At 40.9% G+C, this 25,028-nt stretch overlaps 2 protein-coding genes across 3 annotated transcripts in view; one reads left to right on the forward strand and one right to left on the reverse strand.

Moving 5' to 3' along the window:
• The first annotated feature begins 1,292 nt into the window (after nucleotides 1–1,292).
• Nucleotides 1,293–22,016, forward strand: hexb.L (hexosaminidase B (beta polypeptide) L homeolog). Of its 2 annotated transcripts, none has more exons than XM_018265228.2 (14): nucleotides 1,293–1,753; nucleotides 6,220–6,368; nucleotides 7,717–7,782; nucleotides 8,903–8,949; nucleotides 10,118–10,228; nucleotides 10,497–10,598; nucleotides 11,220–11,352; nucleotides 12,000–12,180; nucleotides 12,326–12,412; nucleotides 13,423–13,495; nucleotides 17,355–17,529; nucleotides 20,160–20,250; nucleotides 20,416–20,520; nucleotides 21,683–22,016. In XM_018265228.2, the coding sequence occupies exons 1-14, from the start codon at nucleotides 1,473–1,475 to the stop codon at nucleotides 21,741–21,743; spliced, it is 1,662 nt and encodes a 553-aa protein (XP_018120717.1). In that variant the 5' UTR covers nucleotides 1,293–1,472; the 3' UTR covers nucleotides 21,744–22,016. The 2 variants fall into 2 exon arrangements, with proteins under 2 accessions (XP_018120717.1, XP_018120708.1); XM_018265219.2 differs by lacking the exon at nucleotides 17,355–17,529 and adding an exon at nucleotides 14,004–14,178 and having other exon boundaries at nucleotides 1,296–1,753.
• Nucleotides 22,017–23,939: 1,923 nt separating this feature from the next.
• gfm2.L (G elongation factor, mitochondrial 2 L homeolog) overlaps nucleotides 23,940–25,028 on the reverse strand; it is a 37,007-nt gene continuing 35,918 nt past the window's right edge. The window contains exon 21 of the mRNA XM_041568830.1: nucleotides 23,940–24,164. Coding sequence (XP_041424764.1) covers nucleotides 24,039–24,164 — 126 coding nt within the window. The 3' untranslated portion in view covers nucleotides 23,940–24,038. The remainder of the gene's footprint in view (nucleotides 24,165–25,028) is intronic.

The following is a 25,028-nucleotide window of genomic DNA, read 5'->3' on the forward strand; positions in this document are numbered from 1 at the left end:
GCCTTTACAGTATATGGTCACAGCATCCCTCAGTGACTTCTAATATCCCTATATATGCAGGCTTCTGTCAGGGCCTTTCTCCTTGGCCTTTTCACCTCCAGTAACTCTCCCCGAACTCAGTGTGGCACATTCCACCCCAGCTGACTCTCTCGTGCCCAGGGGAACATCATAGCAGTAGCTTGCTATTAATCCCTCACCTAGGCCCCACATAGCTTGTTCCCGTAGCGCTTGTTGCTCACCCTCCATCCTGGCCATTGCTCCCACTTCAGGGAGTAACTTGGCTTGTGTCCGGGGTGAAGGGGACAGTCCACAGTAGGATCCGCCAGATCGGGGGCCTCGCTGTGCAGTCAGTAAAAGCCTGAGCTCAGCGGCACCTGTTACCACCACCTCCAAGTGGGCATCTGCATAGAGTACCAGGGGCCATGAGGAACAATGTGACGGGGTAGGCAGGAGGCAACAGGGCACAGGTCCCCAGCGGGAGAGGGGCCAGGCAGCACAGGGGTACATTATATATATAAAGCCCTGGTTTTCCCGTGCACTGTTTGTATACTGGGCTGAGATAGATTACAGGTGTTGTGTGAGCGGCTAGCAGGGCCCCGAGAAGCCTGGGCACTGAGCAGAGGCGTAAAGAAGCCACCTGGTGACCCTGCAATGTAGTGGTGGTCCCGGGCCCTTCAGGACTTGGTCCCAGGCCCTTCGGTACTGGGCTGGACTGCCCCCCCTTCAGGACAGAACAAGACAGGACTGCCCCCCAACTCCCATGGGGGTCTTAAAGGACCAGTAACATCAAAAAAATGAAATTGTTTTAAAGTTATAAAAATACAATGCAGTGTTGCCGTGCACAGGTAAAACTGCTGTGTTTGTTTCAGAAACACTACTATTGTTTATAAAAATAAGCTGCTGTGTAGCAATGGGGGCAGCCATTGAAAGGAGAAAAGGCTCAGGTTACACAGCAGCAGCTCTGTAGAACATAATGGTGTTATCTGTTATCCACTATTTAACCTGTGCCATATAGACTTTTTTCAATTTCCACCATTGCTACACAGCAGCTTGTTTATAGGAACTAAATTAGTGTTTCTGAAGCAAACAGATCAGTTTTACCAGTGCAGAGCAACACTACATGATATTTTCATTACTTTAAAACACATTCATTCGTTACTGGTCCTTTAATTAAGCCACTGCGTTCTGAGCCAATCAGCGCTGTGTTCCAGATGAGGAGCGGCCTGGCCATAGCTGCACATCCCCGGCACTGCGTGTGGCAGAGACATGAACCTGACCAGTGCCCGCGCCGCCACCACAAACGTACAACCCTTAGTTCACAATAATTCATTTCTGCTTCCTCTTAAATCACATGAACAAGGGGCGGGGCCGTGTTGTGCTTATCACGTGACACTGCAGTCTTGTGACTCCGGTAGGGCTGTTCTGAGAGAAGTAGCGGCAGTCCAGTTAGTGACAGCAGGAGACCGGTTGATATGGCTCTGCGGCGAGTCGCTGTCCTAGGGATTCTCTCCCTGTCCTTTTATCTGTCCCCGTCCCTCTGTCTGCGCTCTCACTCGCACGGGGAGCTGCTGGATGCGGAGACGCAATTGACTGTAGCCGAGGACTCACCCTACGGTTCTCTGTGGCCGCTGCCTCAAACAGTGACTTTCTCTGCCGATACTTTCCGCATCCCGCCGTCCGCCTTCAGCATTGTGCATGGCTCGGGCTCCACAGTGGGCGCTTCCTGTGTGATGCTGCAGGATGCCTTCCGCAGGTGAGACTGCTACGGGTGCCCGCAGGGCTCTGCTTACTATCTGTGGCGAGTCGTTTCTAGGGGAACTCTGCCATAGTTACAATGTGTCAAGAGGGGGCAATTGTTGTGCCACTAGGCTCTACACACACTATTTAATAAATGAAAGGTATAAAGCATTGGTCTGAAGTGGCTGGAGTGTTCAACAAAGAGCAACAAAAGCAGGGAGTGTCCCTAGAAATTAGGGATAGTTTGAAACTTTGGTGAAGCAGCTCTGGCAGCACCTCATAGTGTACTGAGCCTCTGCTGCTGCTCTACACATACTGGGGGTTAAAGTTCTGCTGCTACAAGTTATTATACAGCCATGATACAGTTTATATCTGTGTTCCCAGTTCCCACCACTTCATATGGACAGGTTTGATTGGTACAGAAGGGCTCATTCACCGTGAGCTCATTTACTATACCTGGCCCATTCTGCGCTTGGTCGGTGTTTTGTAAATCGTAATACAGAAACCGTGTCATACACTTTAACCTTTGTCACACACTGTAAACTCTGATCCAGGTGCAGAAAAACTCTGGGCTCCATCGGTGTCTGGCCTTTAGGGATGCACCGAATCCACTATTTTGGATTCGTCCGAACCCCCGAATCCATCATGAAAGATTCGGCCGAATATCGAACCAAATCCTAATTTTCATATGCAAATTAGTGTTCGGAAGGGGAAAACAAATTTTACTTCCTTGTTTTGTGACAAAAAGTCACGGGATTTCCCTCCCCGCCCCTAATTTGAATATGCAAATTAGGATTCGGTTAGGCCGTACAGCAGAATTCGGCCGAATCCGAATCTTGCTGAAAAAGGTAGAATCCTGGGCCAAACATGAACCAAGCGGAACCCAGACGCCTGGATTCGGTGCATCCCAACTGGCAATTTACAGGCCTGTATTCCCCTAATATATATATATACAAAAGCCGTGAATATCTTGTAAATTATATCCCTATAAACGGTGAGTTCTGATGTCATTTCTGTCACAACTCACTGAAACTTGTGTATTATAATAAATAAAGTACCCCCAGTTGCAAAATATGAGGATATTAGAATATATATATATATATATATATATAGATATATAGATATATAGATATATAGATATATAGATATATAGATATATAGATATATAGATATATAGATATATAGATATATAGATATATAGATATATATATAGATATATATATATATATATATATATATATATAGAGATATATATATATAGATATATATATTCTAAAATATATACACACCTGTTGAGGTCGGAATCCAGTAATCAGGCTATGAATTCTAGCTATTATTAGTTTCAGAATTGCACTGATGAGGAGTTAATAATACAGATTATTATTACGGAGGGGTAAGGGCACCTCCCCAAATCGCCAGGTGTGTCCTTACCCTAAGGGCTTTCTAGATTGTAAAACAATGATAAAATTGTTTCTGGAAAACAAACACACAAACTATAGCCAGTTTTTCTTCTTTGTACATGCTATGACGGACCCCAGTGTAATTTCCCGTGTCTGTTCACTGGCATTACTGTATTTGTTTTATATTATTATTGGTTCTGCTTAGTTTATTAAGATAACCAGCTTTCTCGAGTGCTTTTTCCAGATGTCACGTGGAGATTGTAATAAACATGGAATAAGAAGCACATATGATTTTTGTGAGTGCTGATTTTTTTTATTTTTTTCATCCATTAACTCTTGAGTAGGCGGGTATTCAGACCGAGCACTATATACAGAGTGTGTGCAGAGTTTAGGAATTAACTAGCAGTTAGACAGGTTAAATTAGAGTTAAAAGGTTGAACTTGATGGACGTGTGTATTTTTTCAACCTAACATACTACGTTACTGTATAACCTCTATTTCCTCCCATACCTGTGCACCAAATACTGTATTGAGCAGGAGTGATCGCTGCCATTGCCCTGGTCCTGTCTTTTAGTGCACATGCTCCAGCTCCTGTAACGCTGAAGAAATGAAATCATGACCTTGTTTTATTTTACAGAGGCCGGTATAGCCAAAACATTTCCATTGTGCTAGTTGAGCCTCTTTTTCCACCTACTTCCTATTTCTTTTTATACATTAAGAAAATATTGGGATTGGTCTTTGCAAGTGAAGCCGTCAATTCTTCTTTATAGTTCCTCGTTTACTTATAGTTTTGCCTTTTGTATTGCTGCTTTGCAACAACTTGCTAATTGTTCTTCCAGTGCCATTTTGCCTATCAAGGAGAGCAGAGGGAAGACTGCAGTGGGCCTGCCGGGAGTTAAGTGCAAGGGTGATGCTGCAAATTTTGCCCCAGGCCCAAAGAAAAACTTGTTACATTACTGCCACTGGCAATTGTTAAACATATGTTTAATATTTCTACTGATTTGTATATTATTTGCATATGTCAACTGCCTTAAGCTCTGACTTCTGGTTGTGCATTTACTGCTGGAAAAAGAAGACGGGGCATATTTGAAGACACAGATCTTCCCTGCTAAAGGGCTGGGGTTACCTTGCGCCGGCACCGAAGCCAAAAACATGCAACATTTCTACCCTAATTCTCTAGTTAAGCACCTTTAAACATGGTACTAATTAGCATATAGGCTGCAGGCAGTAGGTTACCCAGTCCTATTTCAAACGAATAACAAAAGGGGATCAGATGTTAAACGGTTTGTGTGCCTGTAAACGAAAAGTAATAAGTGTATAGTGTTGCCATTTGGGGGAAATGTAATGTGCAGCTACTAATCACCAATCTACATGGGGGTAATGTAACGTACAGCTACTAATCTCCAATCTACATGGGAGTGATGTAAGGCGCAGCTACTAATCTCCAATCTACATGGGGGAAATATAATGTGCAGATACTAATCTCCAATCTACATGGGAGTAATGTGCAGCTACTAATCTCCAATCTACATGGGAGTAATGTAAGGTGCAGCAACTAATCTCCAATCTACATGGAGGAAATGTAATATGCAGCTACTAATCTTCAATCTACATGGGGGTAATGTAATGTGCAGCTACTAATCTCCAATCTACATGTGGGTAATGTAACGTGCAGCTACTAATCTCCAATCTACATGGGAGTAATGTAAGGTGCAGCTACTAATCTCCAATCTACATGGGAGTAATGTAAGATGCAGCTACTAATCTCCAATCTACATGGAGGAAATGTAATATGCAGCTGCTAATCTTCAATCTACATGGGGGTAATGTAATGTGCAGCTACTAATCTCCAATCTACATGGGGTAATGTAAGGTGCAGCTACTAATCTCCAATCTACATGGGGGTAATGTAATGTGCAGCTACTAATCTCCAATCTACATGGAGGTAATGTAATGTGCAGAATTGGCTACAGGACTAGTAACCCATAGCAATCTATAGGCAGGAAGCATATACTGATCACCCGTTAAAAGCAAACATCCTATTGGTGCTATGGATTACTGCACCTGGGCAAACTTAGTGCCGTTAATGACATATAGGGATATGTACAGAATTTAATAAAAGATGTACATTTTGCCTACTGATAAAGTTTATTCGAATATACACAAAAAGTCCTAATGTAAGCAAAATAGTTTATACAAAAAAAAACTTTCTCTAAGTACAAATCATAAAAACTGGTTTATTGCAGGCAGGGGGAAGGGCTTATATTGTTTGTACAATGTACCTAGGAAAATGCTTTCACAGGTCATGGCAAGATGGCAAAGAGCCGTGGCCAACTCACTTCTTAGTGTGTCATGTGTTCATTAGTGGGAACGTCTGCATTCAGCCTTCACTTTCCTAACAAGTAAGGACTGGGAATGAAATTTAAAGGAACAGTAATGCAAAAAAAATGAAAGTATTTTAAAGGAACGACAATGTAATGTACTGTTGCCCTGCACTGGTAAAACTGGTGTGTTTGCTTTAGAAAAAAACTATTATAGTTTATATAAACAAGCTGCTGTGTAGCCATGGGGGCAGCCATTCAAGCACAGGACACAAAATGGATCATGGACAAGTTCTGAAGAATCCCATTGCATACTACAGAGCTTATCTGTTGATTATCCTGTGCCTTTTCTCCTTTTTCAGCTTTGAATGACCCTTAGCTACACAGCAGTTTTTATATAAAGCAAACACCCCAGTTGTACGAGTGCAGCACAATCTGTACATTATATTTTCATTACTTTCACACACTTTTTCATTTTATGGTGTTACTGTTCCTTTAATCTAAGACCTATAATAAAGCATAGCACACTATGACTTAAAAGTATAATACAGGCATGGGAAACTGAGATAATAGAGGCAACAAGCCTAATGCCTGGAGCACCACGGTAGAGATATTTTTTACACTTTTTTTTATTTTTTTTGTGAGGACCTCCTGAAAACAAATTTAAACTATTTTTACAATGCTAATTTACTGATCAGTATCTGCATGGGCCAGCTTGGTAGTATTGCACATTCACATTTTGTATTCTCATTATCTCTGCAGGTATTACGATTACATGTTTGGCTATTCCAAATGGAAACATTTGTCTGAAAAGCCTTCTGATGCTGGCCAGTTGCTGCAGCTTCAGGTTATAATTCTTTCTCAGGATCATGAATGCCATCAGTATCCCACTGTTAAATCGGATGAATCATGTAGGTATTTCTTTTCCTGTTGCCTTTATGTGTAAAACGTTGTGCAAAATGCTAATGTTTATCTTAAGGTAAAGTAAAAAGAAAAAAAATTACCGTATATACTCGTGTATAAGCCGACCCGTGTATAAGCCGAGGTACCTAATTTACCTAAGAAAACTGGAAAAATGTATTGACTCGTGTATAAGCCTAGGTCATTTAAGCCTGGTGAGATTGTCATTGTTATTACTTTTTTGTTTGCTCTTTCAAATAGTAATAATGGAAAAGCTATTAGAACTAAACCATTATTAATTTCAGTTCAAATATCATTATCAATGACTTTGTCATTAAACTGCAAAGTGGGTGCTTTATATCTTACAGCCACTTACTTAGCTATAATGATGATCAGCAATTAAATGAAATAATGAAACTGGAAATCACTTTTGGGTATTGCTAGGAATGTGTGAATAGCCTGTGATTATATTGATTTCGGATGTGCAAATCAGGCCAGTTTGCCAGCAAATCATGCTAAAAGCAGATCTAGCTTGAGTGACACAAAATTGGCAAAAATGTCATGATTAGCAAAACAGCGACAACTGATGCAATTTCAAAACTGTGGGCATCTACTTTTCACTAATTACCGTAATTAATGATCCCTCTGTCACTGGAAAGTCTCACACAGTTTGCTATTAGTGATGGGCGCGTCCTTCCCTGCCTGTCTGTGACTGACTGTGTTGCCGCCCGGAGCAGGTCCAGGAGCTCCGGGCGGCGCGTCCACGTGGCGGCCATGGGCGCCGCCATTTTGGGAGCGAACGCCGGCAGGGAAGGACGCGCCGCCCGGAGCTCCTGGACCTGCTCCGGGCGGCGACACAGTCAGTCACAGACAGTCCTGCTGGGGCCGCGGAAGGAGGTATGACCCGCGTATAAGCCGAGTTTGAGTTTTTCAGCACATTTTGGGTGCTGAAAAACTCGGCTTATACGCGAGTATATACGGTAAATGCTTTTACGCACATAACATTCTCCTTTCTAAAAAGCAATTATGTCTTTATTACTCTACCTGCCATAGAAAATACCACAATGACCAGCATGAATGGCCAGCTGTTGTACTGTGTATTTACTAGCAACACTAGTAAATCCAGATTACACACACACACACCCCCCCCCCCCCAGTACAACCCACCTTTTTGTGCCAGATCCTGTTCTCTGTTTCCGTTATATAAGCTTCATTTTAGGTGTAGTTCTGAATAATGCTGCCGATCAGAAAACAATATTCTGCATTATTCAGCATTCCTTGCTATTTTAAATCAAACCTGGTTGATGTGCTTTATAGAACGGTTATTTCATCTTGTTAAATTGCCTCTTGTCTTTGCAGATGAACTGAGTGTTGGAGAGAATGTCGCTGTCCTGAAAGCAAAGCAAGTTTGGGGCGCTCTCAGAGGTGCACACAAATTATCTTTATCAGTAAATCTTGTAAAATAATGGGTATCAGTAAATGAGAGAATTAAAGTATCTGAATAATTAATGTATGTATTCTCTGGCAAATTTTTAGGTATTTTTATGGTTTTCCTTATACATATATAGGTAAAGGATCCGTTATCCAGAAAGCTCCGAATTACCTAAAGTCCATCTCCTATAGACTCCATTTTAGCCACACATTTTTTTTAAATCATCCTTTTTCTCTGTAATAATAAAACAGTACATTATACTTGATCCCAACTACGATATAATTAATCCTTATTGGAAGTAAAACCAGCCTACTGGATTTATTTAATGTTTACATGATTTTCTAGTAGGCTTAGTGCATGAAGATCCAAATTACAGAAAAAAGATTCGTTATCCAGAAAATCCCATGTATAGAGCATTCTCGATAATAGCTCTCATACTTGTACTTTAACCACCCCAGAGGCCTAGTAGTTTTCTATTCCCTCTTGAAATAAACTCTGCCTGATTCTGGCAGCACCTTTTGACCACTTGGTTTTCCATTCCTCAGTGAACAGTATCAAAACTCCATATCTCACCCCCTACCATCCCTTTCGTGGCACACCAGGTATTTTCTTTACTGGTGAGAAACGCATGCCACTACTGGGACTTCATTTTCAGGCAGCCTGAACAGCAACAGGGAGGCCATGATTTGCTACACAGCCTTATTAGTTGCCAACTAAAATAAATTAAACGCACTTATCCGCAATAAAAATGTGTCAGTTGACTTGTGCGTTGCATAGACCTAAGCCTACTGATCCTGTTGTGTTCAGAACTGCTTTAAACATACATTATGAATTGTTGGAGGGTGCTGATGGCAGGTTACTGAACCAATGTATCTTTTTTTATTTTTTTTCCAGGAAGGGTTTAGTATCTAGGCACACATTCAGATGTTGCTGATAGATTTATAGGCAGTTATTTGTTGTCCTTGTACTACTTGTTCTCTAGATTCAACAATGCAGACATGGGACTATTGTTTTAGCACAGGGCGGTATGATTGTGGAGAAGTCTTGAGTTATTTTTGTTGGTGGCCAGAAACAGCAAGGCTTGTCTGACATTTTTTTAAATCCTTTTTAAAGGGCTGGAGACTTTCAGTCAACTCATCTATGAAGACAGTTTTGGAGCTGTAAGTGTCATTTGTTTCAAAGAAACCGTACAGGATGCTACAAAAATAACAATGTGTGTTATGAATGGTACATGGTAAAGATTTGCCTCTCGCCAAACCAGGTGAAAGGTATTCTATCAATAATATCTTGCAATGTAACATCATTAGTGAAGGGGACAATGAACCGACTGCTACTGGAACCTTTGGATTTCGTCTGACCAACAATGCCTAGTATTCCGGATCCGGGGAACTTGCACAAAGAAACACCAACGAGTGGATCAGAATAACAAGTTCCCCGGATCCGGAATACTAGGCATTGTTGGTCAGACGAAATCCAAAGGTTCCAGTAGCAGTCGGTTCGTTGTCCCCTTCAATTAGAAAGAGACTTCTTCCACAAATGGCAATACATTTAATTCTATGGGTGATATCTGCAGTATATTTCTATGGGGAAGGCAATAAAACATAAATACTTTTGCAATGTCCGTTATTTTGCATATTTACCCTGTCATTGTTGACTAAAGGTAATAATAAATATATTTTAAACGCAAATGTGGCTTTAAAGAGGTCATATACCCCTCTTTTCACCATGAGTGCAATGAAAAGGGCTTGTGTTGGACATATTTCTTGCCTATTTTTTTTAATTATTAAATATGTATGCTTTAGTGATGCGTGGGCTGGCCTGAAGCCCGTGAGACCCACGCACCTTTTTATATACTAGCAGGTGTGCAAGCCCCCTTCCATGACATCACATCGGGGTGGAAGTGGGTAAATAAAGAAGGGAGCATGCCGAGTTCGGGCCAGGTGCGGGTCGAATATTAGTCGACCCGCACATCACTATTATGCTTGTTATTTCTTGCAATAAACTTGAAAGTAAAGTAATAGTCTACTTCCCGACAAGTCAGTGGTCCACTGAGAAGCCCTCTGTATAATGACCTGTTCTTTATATCACAGCCTAAAGCTGGGCATACACGGACAGGTAATAGAAACAGACTTGGTCTGGCCAGACCGAGCTGGCAGTTTATCAGCATGTTTATGGGGCCCTTTAGGAGGGTTTGGATCCACCGATATCCGAATGAAAATCGGCCAGTAAAGTGTGACTTTGATTTCTGTTTCAAGTTTTGTGATAGTAAGTGTAAAATTGCAATAGTTTCCTCATTCACCAAAATGCATTTTGTGTTCTGTTAAACAGTTTCTGATCAACAAGACTCATATAGAGGATTCCCCAAGGTTTGCGCACAGAGGAGTTCTACTGGACACTTCCAGGCATTACCTGCCGCTGAAAACCATTTTTCTGAACTTGGTAAGTTGGTTAGAGAAACTCTGTGTTTGCAATTGCTTGCACTTCATATTCAGTCTGTGCTCCCAAATACAGAACTTATTTAGCCAGAAATGTTACTTTTTTATGTATATTTTTAGTGTATATTTTTAGTGCGCATATATGTTTTTGTGGGGTGAGACGTACACTTTGCATGCTGGGACCTGGTTATATATCATTGAGTTATATTAAAACCGACAACATTTTCTTTGCTTGATATGTTCTTGACTTGTCTCCAATTATTTTCTTGCAGGACGCAATGGCGTTTAACAAGTTTAATGTGTTTCACTGGCATATTGTTGATGATCCATCTTTCCCCTACCAGAGTGTTACTTTTCCTGATCTAAGTGACAAGGTAAGAGCACTAAAAGTGAGACATATGCTGGGACTTATTCTAAAGTTATGTGTGGATACTGCTGCTGTAGATGTTTTATGTTTTAAACAGCTGTGTTACTGTGATTAGGGATGGGCGAATTTGAGTTGTTTAGTTTTGCCAAAAATGGGCGTCATTTCCACGGCGAAACAAGGCGAAAAAATTCGCCCATCCCTAATTGTGATCACAGTGCCGTTCACTTGTAGTGACTTTTGGGGATAGGTCAAATAGGACTTTTAATTATTATTCATTTATTAGCCTTTGTTTAGGACTGGTGAGAAAAACAGATTGCGAAACTGACTTAAACTAAGATGAACCCTTCAGAGAAATACTGTATGTGTATGTTGAAGCAGCAATAGTTGTTTTTTTTTTTTTTTATAGAGTCAGCTGCTAAGACAAGTAGAAGCAGTAGTAACTGGTTATTATTGAGGTGTAGTATAAGTGAACTATTTTTTTTATGTGGAACTGATATCTTTGGAAATAGTGTATGTGTAAAGTAGCTGTTGAGAGCACTCACTACTATGTGGAATAAAAGTCCAATTATTGCCTAAGCCAAGCATTCCGTTTATAATGTTTTAATTAGTTTAAAATGTGTGCTTCCAGGGTTCTTATCACCCATACACACACGTTTATACCCCCATTGATGTCCGGATGGTGATTGAATTTGCTAGAATGAGAGGAATTCGTGTTGTACCAGAGTTTGATTCACCGGGACATACGGATTCTTGGGGTAAAGGTGAGTAATAGAATATTCCTTGTTCCTTTCAAACATATTTACATAATAAGGATCTTTCCCATACAGGGCATGTAAGCAGAAATAAGTTAGACTGGAGGTTGCTTTATCCTAGAGAACAGCACAAATTATTTGAACTTCAGTCATGCTTTGTCATAATCTTCAAAAATCCACATTACAAATAGTTTAATGTGAATTACTTTGTGCTTTTAACACAGACTGCAAATCAAAAGTTAGGTGATGTCAACATGTGCCCTGTGACAATTGTGTTATTTGTGTATATTTTGTTTGCACCCAAAGTTTCAGTTCAGTAGCTCTGTACCAGATCACATTTACTATAGATATGGGTCACCAGTTGTAATAAAAGTTGCAATGATTGATGCTAGTTTACGTGTAAGGCTGCCTCTGTTGTGGGTACCAAGTAAATACCTATTTTTTCTGCCTTATTTGGACTGCTCACTGAGTGCCTGCTTAAATCTACGTGGGTGATATGCGTAGGTAATTGTCCTGATTTTTGGGTTAGTTTAATTATGTTGTGGGAACTTAAACAAAGAAGTCATAATTTTAAGTCATAGACATAGTGCCACAGTTGGTGTTGCTTTCTTTCTTTTTTTTTTTTTAAACCAAGTTTAAAATGTTCCTTTTTGCAGGGCAACAAAATCTTTTAACTCCTTGCTTCAACAAAGAAAAGCTGACCGGTACATTTGGCCCTGTCAATCCCATCCTAAATGATACTTACAATTTCATGTACACGTTTTTTCAAGAAGTCAGCAAAGTTTTCCCTGATCAATACATCCACTTAGGAGGGGATGAAGTAGACTTTTCTTGCTGGTATGTTGGAGAAGTGCAGTGGACTATTCACCACCTGCAGTTTACCTTTGTGTCTTTCTGTTCTGTCACATCGTGTATAAAATATGTATTGTATTCTATAGTTTTGTTTTATTTTGCTCATACCCAATTGCTTTCCTTTTTATAGGAGATCAAATCCGGATGTTACCAAATTTATGACTGACCGTGGCTTTGGCACAGACTACTGCAAGCTAGAATCATATTACATCCAGCAGTAAGTTGTTTCACAATGTTAGTGTATGTGTTGCTCTCTCACTGCTCACATTACCAGCAATGCCACCAACAGCAAGGACCACCGAAATATGTATTTAAAGGAGTAACAAGTGGTATATTCATTCTTCCCCTTTATTAGCAATCCATAGAATCCATAATTTTGGGATTCTGGATTCTCGTCAGTAGATTCAGCATAATTCCAAGCATCCCCAAATTTGCATCATCTGAAGAAAACAAAATTGTCACTTTAAGTCATCCAGTCTCATGACTTTAGGGCATTGGACTTGGTTTGGCTGAACCAAGTTCCAGATTTGCCACACCCTTGCCTTTACAAAGCACCAGGAAGGCCGCATCTAGAAAATACAGAGCCGTTTATTTTTACAGAAGTTGAGCTTAAAGGAGAACTAAAGCTTAACAAAGAAGTAGGGTCGAAATGTTGCTCATTATGTTTTGGGCTTTTGTATTAGCCCAAGGCAACCACAACCCTTTTGCAATGGGTCTCTGAAGATGCCCCAGTAGCTCCCCGTCTTTCTGTTGATTCATAGCATATGCTGTGGTGATATAGATCTAGAGCTGGCCCAGCAACATTATAAAAGGTTGTGCATGAAAAAAAAAATATTTTGCTACAGTTTTAGTACAAAAAAATAACTGTTCAACTAAATTTTTACCCTAAATGGCTTCCCAGAATATATAAACAGCAAACAAGAATTCATCTTAGCTCTCAGGGTAACTGCTCTTTAATTTGGCCCTCCTATAGCATTTAGAAGCCTCTAAAATAAACATGAACATTTATGAGAGTTGTGAGACTTCATTCCTTTATCTCCCTTGAGGCCAAATGATTTAATCTAAAAGTACAGTATAAGAAACTATGTTTAAAAAACAGGCCTGTAACCTGATTTGCCCCAGTGATGAAATCTTCCTCTATATAGCGCTGAGTGGAAAAAAATACTGATTAGAATCTACTTTGCTATTCCCATTTGAAAACTGATTTTGCTTGTGCTTTTTGTCTAGAATCTTGGGCATCGTCTCATCTCTTAAGAAGGGCTACATGGTCTGGCAGGAGGTCTTTGATAACAATGTAAAGGTGGGTACAAAATTCTAGACAAATGTTTAACCCTTATTCTTTACCTCCCCCATACATGTTGCATTGGATAATGAAAATGTCCCTGTACAATAGGTATATCTAAAGGAATATAATCATACAATTACCCAGCTACATTATATAAAATAATTGTATTTAAATGTTTTTTTTTACTTTTAATAGGTTTGGAGGTCTTTAATTTTCATGGTTCTGATTTAATTTTTGATATAGTCAAGTCAAACATTCATTCACTTTACCCTGTGTCCAATTCTTAATACATTACAGAACCTGCTTGTTTTTATTGCTGCCAGTTGGGGATCTGAAGGTGGCCAAATACAAGCCAAATCAATGGATATAATGCCATTTTTTTCAGCCTGATGGTCTGATCTGAAAGGAAGTGAGTCGGAGCTGTCACCGACTTCTCTCCCTTCCACATAGGAAGTGACTTTACATGTGATATGACTGACTTCTAACCAACTTTAATTGAACATATCTGTTGTAATCTTTCCAGATTAACCCAGACACGATAGTGGAAGTGTGGAAAGGGGAGAACTGTTATGAAGAACTATACAAAGTGACAGCTGCAGGGTTCCCAGCTATCATGTCCGCCCCTTGGTACCTAGATTACATTAGTTATGGCCAAGACTGGCAGAAATACTACAAAGTTGAGCCGCTAAGTTTCAATGGTTCGTTCATTTGCTTTTTTAATAACTTTTAAAATGGAACTAATTGTTTTAACATGTTATTTTATAAGCAAAACCGTAAGCTTTTAGCAGTGTAGGATTATAGCTTTAAAACTATATGTGCCACTAAGCTGGAGCATTCCTCACTATGTTATAAAGAGGCCTGGTTAGTGGCAACTGCCTTTTTTGTTATTCAAGAACTGCAAGGTATTGTCTCGTAGATGGAGCTCCTGGTAATTAGCATTTATGTAAAAGGAAACATACTGTACATGGTGTTTGTTGTACTCAGAACAGCAACAGATTTTTTTTGCAAGTATTGCTTCCCCACATAATACAGCCCAGCCTGTGATTAGGTGGCATTAGGGTAAATGGTGTGGCAAATTGCTCCATGTCTGACTGTCCTACAAGTCATCCAATATTTTGCTAGTGCTTTATTATTACGGACTTACAGCTTCCCCAATATTAAGCAATGCAAAGTAGTGATGGGCAAATTTATTCACCAGGCTCAAATTTGCAGCAGATTTCTGCATTTCATCAACAGCAAATAAATTAGTGAAATTGCTGCAAAAATTTGACATTTTTTTGACGCTGGTGACTATTTAGACGCTGGCGACAATTAAACATACTTCCATTGACTTTAAAGAGATATGGACACCAGCATTTTTTTTACATCTATCATAATATTTCTGTTATACATAACTTTGCCATAAAGTATTTGCACAATACTTTTACATTACCTGTCTGATGCCCCATGTTCCTGTATGAGGGGGCTGCCATTTGTGCAGCAGGAATCCGTTAGCATTAAAATCTCTTACTGACAGACTGAGATTGAACAGTCAGGTTGGCAAAACAGTCAGATTTAGAAACTTCAACTAACAATTACTTACAAAAACAAACCTCTCAGCAAAAACCAATCAACGTGACCTATAGGTAACTTTTAATGCACATTAATATTTAAAAAATTCGTTTTTTAGTGTCCGTATCAATTTAATGTACATCAAATGTCGCCGGCGAAGAAATTCACATTTCGTGAGCTTCTTGCACATTTCACAATTTTCGTGAGAAATTTGCGAATTTCATGGTGAAGCGAAATGGGACAAATTCGCCCACCACTAATGCAAAGCAATGGCCATTATAACTGCAGTAAGCGGGTACAGGCAGGAAACTGGAAGGAGAACATTGGGCAAAGTATTGGTAAGTAACTTATTGTAGACAATTAACTACAGTTGGGCATATACCAATATCAGCAGATCATTGCACAAATTGGTCACCAACATTCTGGGCCATTTAGGGATAATAACTCTTGTTTAACTCAAGATTTTCAGCCAGATATTAGTCAGGCCATCATACATAGGCCAAGTAAGCCGTTTTTATTGGCTTGGGTTCGCTCAGCTTTTCACAACAGGATTAAATCACATCATGCAGGTTATCATTTATTCATTCATTTTTTCTTCCAGTCCCCCAGCAAATATGACTTACAACTTCCTTACTTTCCTTAAAGAAAGATTACGAACATCTATGGTGCATATTTGTGTGGAATACTTGCTCTGAACGTACAAGTTTATATGTGCTGGGTTCTCTTTGTAGCTCCTTAAATCCCTTATTTATAAGTACAGGAGAGGAAACAGCCATGTTTGTTCTGCTGAGCCATTCTTCGCTAACTTGTATTGTTAAAGAGAGATCCATCAAGCATGCCTCATCTCAGATCAACAATATGGCAGCTCATATTCTACAAATATGACTAGGTGTTGTGTACATTTTAGACTCTTTGTTCTTTAATGTTTAAGGGAAAGTATCACGAAACTCAGCGTCGATTTGATAATTCAGAGACTTCATAAACTTTCTTTTTTTTTTTTTAATGCTTTAATTGGCCAGTGAGATCGGTGCTGTACTTTTCAGTTGCACTGCTGTGATGTGTTGTCTGTTGAGTAGATCAACCAGTTTGATGCTCATACACACCAGCGGGGAAGAGGTTTATTTATAGGGACTGGACTGATTCGGTCTTCCAACTGGTACCTGAAATCCACTGAGGAGTGTGCCTTGCTCTTGACCTTAGTGGTTTAGTTTGCAGTGGTTGTTCGTTGTCATTCAGCCACCCGCATAAGGAGGTTTTTGGTGCAGCAGGTGCTCTCTGTGATCTTTTAGTGATTGCTTCCACCTGCAGCAGGGAGGCTCCCAATGAAACTATAACTCTCACTCTGATGCAAGAGAAGTATCTGGCTTGTCCACTTTCATTCATTCTAAGTTCTTCTGAGCTTAATGTTATATCTGCTGAGAGGATGAGGGCATGCGGTGTAACTAAATCTGCTGTTTTTATCCTGAACGGGCGCTACTCAACCAGGCCTGGACTGGCAATCTGTGAGTTCTGGCAAATGCCAGAGGGGCTGCTGTAAGATGCCATAGACAGTCACTGTGGAGTGGGCTGGCGGGGGACTACTTGGGTATCTGTCTACTTGAAATGCCAGGGCCTATTTTGACTCCCAGTCCAGACCTGCTACTCACTTGCTGGTAGAATAGCCCCACTAGTAAATATATATATTAATACCCAATCAGCTAAATGGATATAAATTATGTGAATGTATCTGTACCGTTGCCTTTAAAGGAAGCTTTTTGAAAACAGAAGAGTTACTTGTCCATGCTCATCCATGGACGAGTAACATTCCCTTCATCAGTAGGTTGTATATGGAAGTCAGTTTTAAGGTGTGTATACCACAATCTTTCATTGTGATGATTTACAATTATTTCCATCTGTTTAGTGTTTGTTCTTCCTAACAAGAAAATCCTAATTTAGTGTGGTTGGCCAGGTTTTGGCCACTGCGGGTTAAAGTGAGGTCCCAGCTTGTTTTCTTTTTTCTTTTTGACTAAAAAATGTCAAATTTCATTGTCCGCCACAAATAATGCAAAAATAACATTTCAGTGCAAAGAATGTTTGCTTTATTTGCTCCCTGAGGCCTGGGCTTATTGCTGTCACTTCTTCACTCTAATCCTATGGAGTTGTGTAAGTGATATAACTTTTCTTTCCTTACACAGATGGTTGGCGGATGAGTTCCGGGAACACCTGATTATTCATTTCTAGCCAATTAAATAACTAGACCTTTTTATGTTTTCAGGGAGAGGTTATTTGGATGCGATTAACAAGTGTCATTGATTAAATGAAGGCGTCTGTTTAAATTCCCCAGTTGAATCCAGACACCATAATTGAAGTGTGGAAGGAGAAGCTGTATCAAGAGGAAATGGCAGCTGTTACAGCTGCCGGCTTCCAAGCCCTTCTTTCCTCTCCTTGGTATCTAAATCGCATCTCATATGGTCAGGACTGGATCCAGGTCTACAGAGTTGAACCAACCAATTTTAATGGTGCGTCCCAGTGCCTGCTTGATTATTGCTCACAGCTAAACATGGGCCGCTTTGCATGGCTCTGCATCCAAGGCCTCCTCTCTTTCCTCTCTAACATCTCCTCCCTAGAAAAATAGACACCTACAGTAATAACAGAGGGTCATTAAGGGACAAGCAGGGTGCAATACAACTGCACTTGACTTGTACCTTGGACCAGGCATCTCTGTATCTGCTAGAGAAGCTGCCGTGGGCTTAAAGGTCAGGCCACTCCATTTGTCTTTGTGCCAGAACTGTAATAATGTATCACATGGAGCACACTTCATGGAGGAGTCGTGTAACTAGAATGTTTATGTGTGGATCTAAAAACACTTTAAGTTCAGCTCTGCCATTTAGTACATATGATTTTGACTTTAGGAAGGCAGATACAAACATTATGCTGCATGTGTGTCATAACTCTAAGGGGCCGATTCACTAACTTCGAGTGAAGGATTCGAAGTAAAAAAAACGTCGAATTTTTGGGCTACTTCGACCATCGAATGGGTTACTTCGACCTTCGACTACGACTTCGAATCGAAGGATTCAAAGTAAAAATCGTTCGACTATTCGACCATTCGATAGTCGAAGTACTGTCTCTTTAAAAAAAAAACTTCGACCCCCTAGTTCGCCATCTAAAAGCTACCGAAGTCAATGTTAGCCTATGGGGAAGGTCCCCATAGGCTTGGCTAACTTTGTTTGATCGAAGGATATTCCTTCGATCGTTGGATTTAAATCCTTCGAATCGTTCGATTCGAAGGATTTAATCATTCGATCGAAGGAATAATCCTTCGATCGTACTATCTGCGCTAAATCCTTCGACTTCGATATTCGAAGTCGAAGGATTTTAGTTCCTAGTCGAATATCGAGGGTTAATTAACCCTCGATATTCGACCCTTAGTGAATCAGCCCCTAAGGGTTAGATATTGACAAACCATAAAGGCAGCCACACATTGACAAACAGGCGTGGTATCCAACCGATTAGCCTGCGGCCAAATGAACAGATACCATTCAAGAAGTTATACACAGCATGGCTACCTATCTGCCTTTTTTGGGGCTGACAGTTTGATCAATAAGAAGAGCAGGAAGTGAAGAAAAAGCCACACTCCTTATCTGTAGTGAACTATATTACACCATCCAATATTGTACATCCGCAAGAATGATTTTCACATATGACCAACTAACAAACGGAGAAAAATGGAGTACACATTTCAGCTTCGTCGGGCCCATACCACAAACACACAAACGAAAAAACACAAACTTTCCTGCAATTATATCAGTAACTATAGTCATTACAGGGCTTGTGTGGGATATATGCAGACATATTCCATTAGTCTTGGTACTAGTTATTATCCTCACATGTACTGAAAACACTGCACATAGAAACATGGAGTAGGTGGCTAGGAAAGTGCTATAGGGCCATGTTAAATGAAAATTGTTTGGAAATGTCGAGTGTGTGAATGTAGGGGGAAAAGTGTTTGCAGCTTTGATACTCTGGCCAAGCTTTGAATAGTTCCTGCTGGACACAGGCTACAGTATGTCCATTTGTCTTTAGCCTATTGCCCAGGGTTATTATGGATTTATTCTTCTGTATTTTGAACGACAGAAAAAGAAAAGCATAGTGGGTTGGAAGAAACATGATCTTGAAAGGGAGAGAATAAGGCGAGGAATTGCACTTTAATGCAGTATGGCTGCCACTCTGGCTGGTTGTATTCAGTTGTGGGTTGGAAATATGGTGCCAGCCAGTAGTGAATATAGTATGCCATGGAAATGCCATTGGTATCCCTAATGAAACATTCATAGTGGAGAGTGTAGCACTTTCTTTGCATGAAAGATTGATGCCCCGCTACATCTGTCTAAATCTAACAGCTACTAACAGTGATCTGTTAATGTTTCCATGAAGGCATCCGCTGAATAGAAACTAGAACTTGTTCAGCTATTTCAGTTGTTCTGGTTCCCACCATACTATAGTTATTGCTGAGTAGTCCTTCTCCTTCCTGCTTTAGCAAACATGGCAGCTCTATCCGCCTCCAAGTGCCCACTACCTGGCTCAGCGCAAGCATGGCATGTAACGGCATGAGTAAATGGCAAACGAGCATTCCACTCACCATTTAGAAATTCTTACACTAAGCAGGAAGCTTGCCTTAGAACTGACACTCCATGCAGATCAGATTACAATTTCTCATTACCCAGTAAAAATATTTTATATCGTCTTACAGGCGTAGTATAATTGTTGTCAAGTCAGTTCTGTATTATTTGTAGAACTAATTCTGAGACTGTGATATTCTATTCCATGAAAGTAATGGATGATGCACCCCCCAGATTTAATCTGTAAGGCACCTTGTGCCATGATGGTTTTCTTTAGTATTCTTATATACTTATAGGGGTTAATTAACCCATACAGTACTGATCATTATTCTTGCATGCAATGTTGTCCAATAGACTGCGCTATAGTGTTGGGGTGCATGATACCATAGATGCGTATCTTGTCGGCGCTATATAAATAAATGATGATAATCCAAACCAAGAGATGTTGTTATGGTGCTGAGTTTAGATGTTGTGATTCATATACAAAAAGACATTTCCATTGAACTAAGACTCTTTGTGATTTGTTGCAGGAACTGCCCAACAGAAGCAGCTTGTGATTGGAGGGGAAGCCTGTTTGTGGGGTGAATTTGTGGACGCCACCAATCTTACTCCAAGACTATGGTAAGACTGTGGCATTCTGTATTGTGCTTGGTATCTGCGTGTGCTTTCCTACTAATGGCTAAAAACTAAAATTTCCCATAATATGTAGTGGACTGTCGGCTTTCCATACAGGATCTCTGGTAGTGAAATCATGTGAATGTTACTTAGACTCTCTGTATCACACAGGCCTCGAGCGAGTGCTGTAGCTGAAAGATTATGGAGCAGCCAGAGTGTGACGTCGGTGGGAGATGCTTACAATCGGCTTGTGAAACATCGCTGCCGCATGGTCAGGTACAAGCAGTGCTTTACTCATTTGTTCTACTCAAACAGCATGTTATTTAGGATAATCACACATTAATGGAGCAGCAGTCACTGTACATTTTTTCAGTGGAAATATTGTCATGCCACATGCATATGACTACAGATGATATTTTAGGGGCACCTATCACACACACATTATTTCCGCCACTGGAGGTGTGTGGGCTAACATTTCTTCAAGTAAACACCCTAGGCAAGAGGGAGCTCTTGTTGCCGGCGGCCATGTTGGGACACATGCATAGACATGATGAGCAAGTGCCCCATGTCGCTTATTTTGCACATGCATGTGACATAGGATCAGAGGATGCATCAGCTGAGACTATGTTCAACTTATGCACATAATGAGCAAGCTGGGGCATTCAAGAAGGAAAGGCTAAAACTAAGTAAGCTTTATCAGAAAGGTCTATAGAAATACACCAATAAACCCTTAAAGTAATGATGCTCTGAGTCCTCTGTCAAAAGAAACACAGCATTTCTTTCCTTCTATTATGTACACTTGGGCTTCTGTATCAGACTTCCTGATTTCAGCATAAACCTCCAGGGCTAGGGCTTGAGCATGCTCCGTTTGCTCCTCTCTCCCTCCCTTCTCTGCTGTAATCTGAGCCCAGAGCTATGAGTGAGCAGGTAGAGGCTCAGGCAGGAAGTGATGTCACACCAAGAGATCCTAGAGCTGTTTACTTGGGTATGGTAAAGAATTCTGCTAAATATAGTTTATAGCTTGCACTATTGTGGCTAATCTATTGGCAATAAACTGCTTCTGTAGCTTTCCTTCTCCTTTCAGATCATTATACGCATACTTGTACCCCAATGTGGCTTGCACTGGGAACGCAGTCAGGGTGTTTCCCTCTTTCAGAGTACAGACTATGGTAGTCCACACTACCTGTGGGGAAACACTTTTTTCTTCATGTAGTGGAACACATGAAGAGTAAGAGGCCTCAAAGCGGCATGTCCAAACCATGGACAGAAATAAATGTATTTTCCCCCGTGTTTGTGTACAGGAGGTTACCTAAGATTGTGGATCAGTCATTTATCAGGAACTGGGGATCCTAAAAGTGATAAATTGTCCACAACTAAAATCGCAAGTTCAATTTTTTAATTGTAAATACCTGAGCTATGATTTTTCTTCCCCTTGCAGGCGCGGAATAGCAGCTGAGCCTTTATACGTGGGCTACTGTGACCATGAGCTGGATGTCTGAATTGGTCACATGACACTGCAATTCTTGCACCAATCAGCAAGGGAGCAGCTGTGGGATGTAGAGGGCCAAACAATGCACTGAATTCTTTTCCTGATCATATTGTTAAGGAGGTGTGTCTCCAAGCTGCAGCCTTTCATGGTGGCATTGCCTTTGCCAGAGTCCCATGTCAGCTGATGAGCCACGTTTGGCACCCTTGTGCACATTTTTTTTTCAAATAAATCATGATCTACATAGAGCGATATTTACATAATAAAATTCTCTATTTAAAATAAATTTGCTTTATTTCTCAACATAAGCTTGTGTTGTAAATTGAAAGAATGGTACAACCGAGCCCATAAGATATTTTATCTTAAGTGTTGGAGAGATTGCATACGCTCCCTCATTTGAGCACTACAGGAACATGAAAAGGAGAGGGACTCAATAGGACATTAAAGGGGTTCTTAAAGGACCAGTAACACCATTTTTTATTTTTAGAAAAAAAAAATGCATATAAATTACTTACCTCCAATATGCTGATCTTTCCTGCTGTTTGGGTAAGACATCAGAAAAAACTAAAACCGGCACTGTCCCACGACGTCCACAGGGTCTCCGCCATCTTCTTGCTTGTTCTCTTCTTCTTCCTTACGTGCTCGCTGCTGTGTCTCTCTTCCGGCACCCGACTTCCTGGTTTGTGGCGTCACTTCCGGTTTAGTGACAGTCTTTAGCCCCCAGTGTTGTACTCCACACAGCCCTCATTGGTTTTCTCTTTCTCCCACCATTTCTATCTTCTCTTGCTGTTCTCTTCGATTCCCTGCATTTCTCTCTCTCCCTGCTCCTTTACCCAGCCGTTCCTTTAGATTGCCTGCCTCCCCGTGCATCTCGCTCTCTCTCTCTGCCTGCTCGTTTACCCAGCCGGCAGTTTCACTCATCACCGCTCTGGCTCCCACGCTGTATTTGGACTTCCAGTTACTGACTTCCGGTACTGTGTGGCGGAACAGCGTCGGGGACGCGCACAAAGTAGTCGCCTTTTCGCCGTTTTCCATGGCAATGGAGAATAGGTATTCTAAAAAATTTTTAAAAAAAATGCTAGGTATATTATATTAATGTAGTACGGCATGACCATTATTTTTAACATGTAGAATGGATTTCTTGAATAAAAATTTTTGATGTTACTGGTCCTTTAACCTTTAAAGTAACTAAAGGTGGCCATACACCGGGAGATCCACTTGTTTGGCGATGTCGCCAAACGAGCGGATCTCTCCCCGATATGCCCACATTGAGGTGGGGGATATTGGGCTGATCCGATTGTGGGCCCTAGGGCCCAACGATTGGATCAGAATGCTGCCAATACGGGCAGTCGGATTGCGGGACCTCATCAACGAAAAGATGTGGCCGTGATCCGATGGGATTTTTTTACCCTGCTTGATCAACATGGCCAGATATCGATTGGGGCAGCCCATCGGAGGTCCCCAAACACGGGCCAATAAGCTGCCGTGTCGGTCTGTCGGCAGCTTTTATCGGCCCGTGTATGGTGGCCTTAAGTATGCTGTAGAGTGATATTCTGAGACCATTTGCAATTGGTTTTCATGTATTATTTACATGTTTTGAGTTATTTAGCTTTTAATTCAGCAGCTCTCCAGTTTGCAATTTCAGCCATCTGGTTCTAGGGTCCAAATTCCCCTAGCAACCATGCGTTGATTGGAATAAGAGACTGGAATATGAATAGGAGAGGGACTGAATAGAAAGATGAGTAATAAAAAGTAACTAAGTATACATTTGTAGCCATACAGAGCATTTGTTTTTTCGATGGGGTCAGATGACATCATTAAAAGTTAAAAATAATGAAGACCAAAAGAAAAATTCCTTAAAGTGTCCAGTCTATATCATACTAAAAGTTAACTTAAAGGTGAACCACCCCTTTACGTAATGAAAAAGTAACAAAAACAATACAAAAGTATCCTCAGAGAGAAAGTTTTTTGGCTGCAGGGGTGCAGTGATCCCCATTTGAAAGCTGGAAAGAGGCAGAAGAAGACCATTAACATGATTTAACATATTAAAATTTAACATGAAGTTGAACCTCCCCTTTAAGAAATGTGCAGGCAGTTCATGATACCGATTGGAGACAGAGAGGTGGTTCTCCCAAAATCAAGCCCTTCAGCAGCCGGCACAGTTATTTCAGTCCATGTATGGTACAAATTTAAATGACATAACAAATGGTAATTCTTGGTATTTTATTGGCAAAGTATTATTATGTTACACATGAGAATTAAGAGCAAATGTTGGTGTGAAACTGCAGTAGCCCAGTGGGCATCAACATTATGCAAATCCCTTTTTCTTGAGTAATGCATTCTGATCCTGGATGTTCATTGCTTCATAGTTCGACAGCTCAAGGCTGAATGTCGCTGACCCTGATGTCAAGGAGCGCAGATCTGTAGAGTAGCCCTGTCAGACAATAACATTTACACATCAAAATCTAGTGATTTCATGGCTTTTATCTGGAAGAGCAATGTCTGTTTCCCTCTGAGCTTATGGTGAATAGAAATGTTCATTTAGCTGGCATGGTAAAGGTGGCTATACAATGGCAGATAAAAGCTGGCAATTTGGGTGGTTTAGACCTTATCTGCCCATGTGTGGGGGTGTTCTGACGGACCATCATGACCAATATCTAGCCGAAAAAATCAGCCAGATATCAATCATGGCAGGTTTGATTTTCCCCTGTGATCGAGGACCATGTAGGCTAGTTGATGCAGTCCTCGTCCCATTGGTGCATTTTCCCGTCATTGTAATCAGATCGTTTGGCCCTAGGGCCGACCGATTGGATTAGCCTGACATTGCCCTGCCTTTAGTCGGCATATCTGGGAAAGATGGGCTCGGTTGGCGACCTTGCTAAACGAGCGGATCTTATAGTGTATGGCCACCTTAACTCGTAAGGTAGAGTCCTGCAGTTGGCTCAACACCTACCAAACAAAAACTGTGTGTATAAGGCAGGGGTGCAGGTCATATAGTCATATAGTGCATTGCACACAAGGCTACTTTGTCTTCTGCTCAACCTTAGTCCCAGAAAGACACGGACTAATAAGCAAATTCAATATATTTATGAAAAATTTCAACTTCCCAGAGAAGATGGGGTCCTAAAACATCTAGTTCCACCACTGGCCTGAACCTTACACAAATCTATACTCAAGTGGATCACCCCCTTGCTACTTGCCAGTGATTTCCACATACGACTTTCCAGTGGCTGCCAAGCGCTCATGCTCATATGGGAAATATCCAGTGGTCCCCATTCCAGTCAAAGTGGCCACATGG

The sequence above is a fragment of the Xenopus laevis genome, chromosome 1L (assembly GCF_017654675.1).
Source record: "Xenopus laevis strain J_2021 chromosome 1L, Xenopus_laevis_v10.1, whole genome shotgun sequence".
In the NCBI taxonomy this organism is placed as follows: domain Eukaryota; kingdom Metazoa; phylum Chordata; class Amphibia; order Anura; family Pipidae; genus Xenopus; species Xenopus laevis.

Bases quoted from the DNA above. Each gene is read 5' to 3' on its own strand.
- hexb.L (XM_018265228.2), top strand. From the start codon at position 1,473: ATGGCTCTGCGGCGAGTCGCTGTCCTAGGGATTCTCTCCCTGTCCTTT. The intron at 8,950-10,117 runs GTAAGTGTCATT...TCTGTTAAACAG, and splicing joins ATGAAGACAGTTTTGGAGCT to TTTCTGATCAACAAGACTCA. The intron at 17,530-20,159 runs GTGCGTCCCAGT...GATTTGTTGCAG, and splicing joins TGAACCAACCAATTTTAATG to GAACTGCCCAACAGAAGCAG.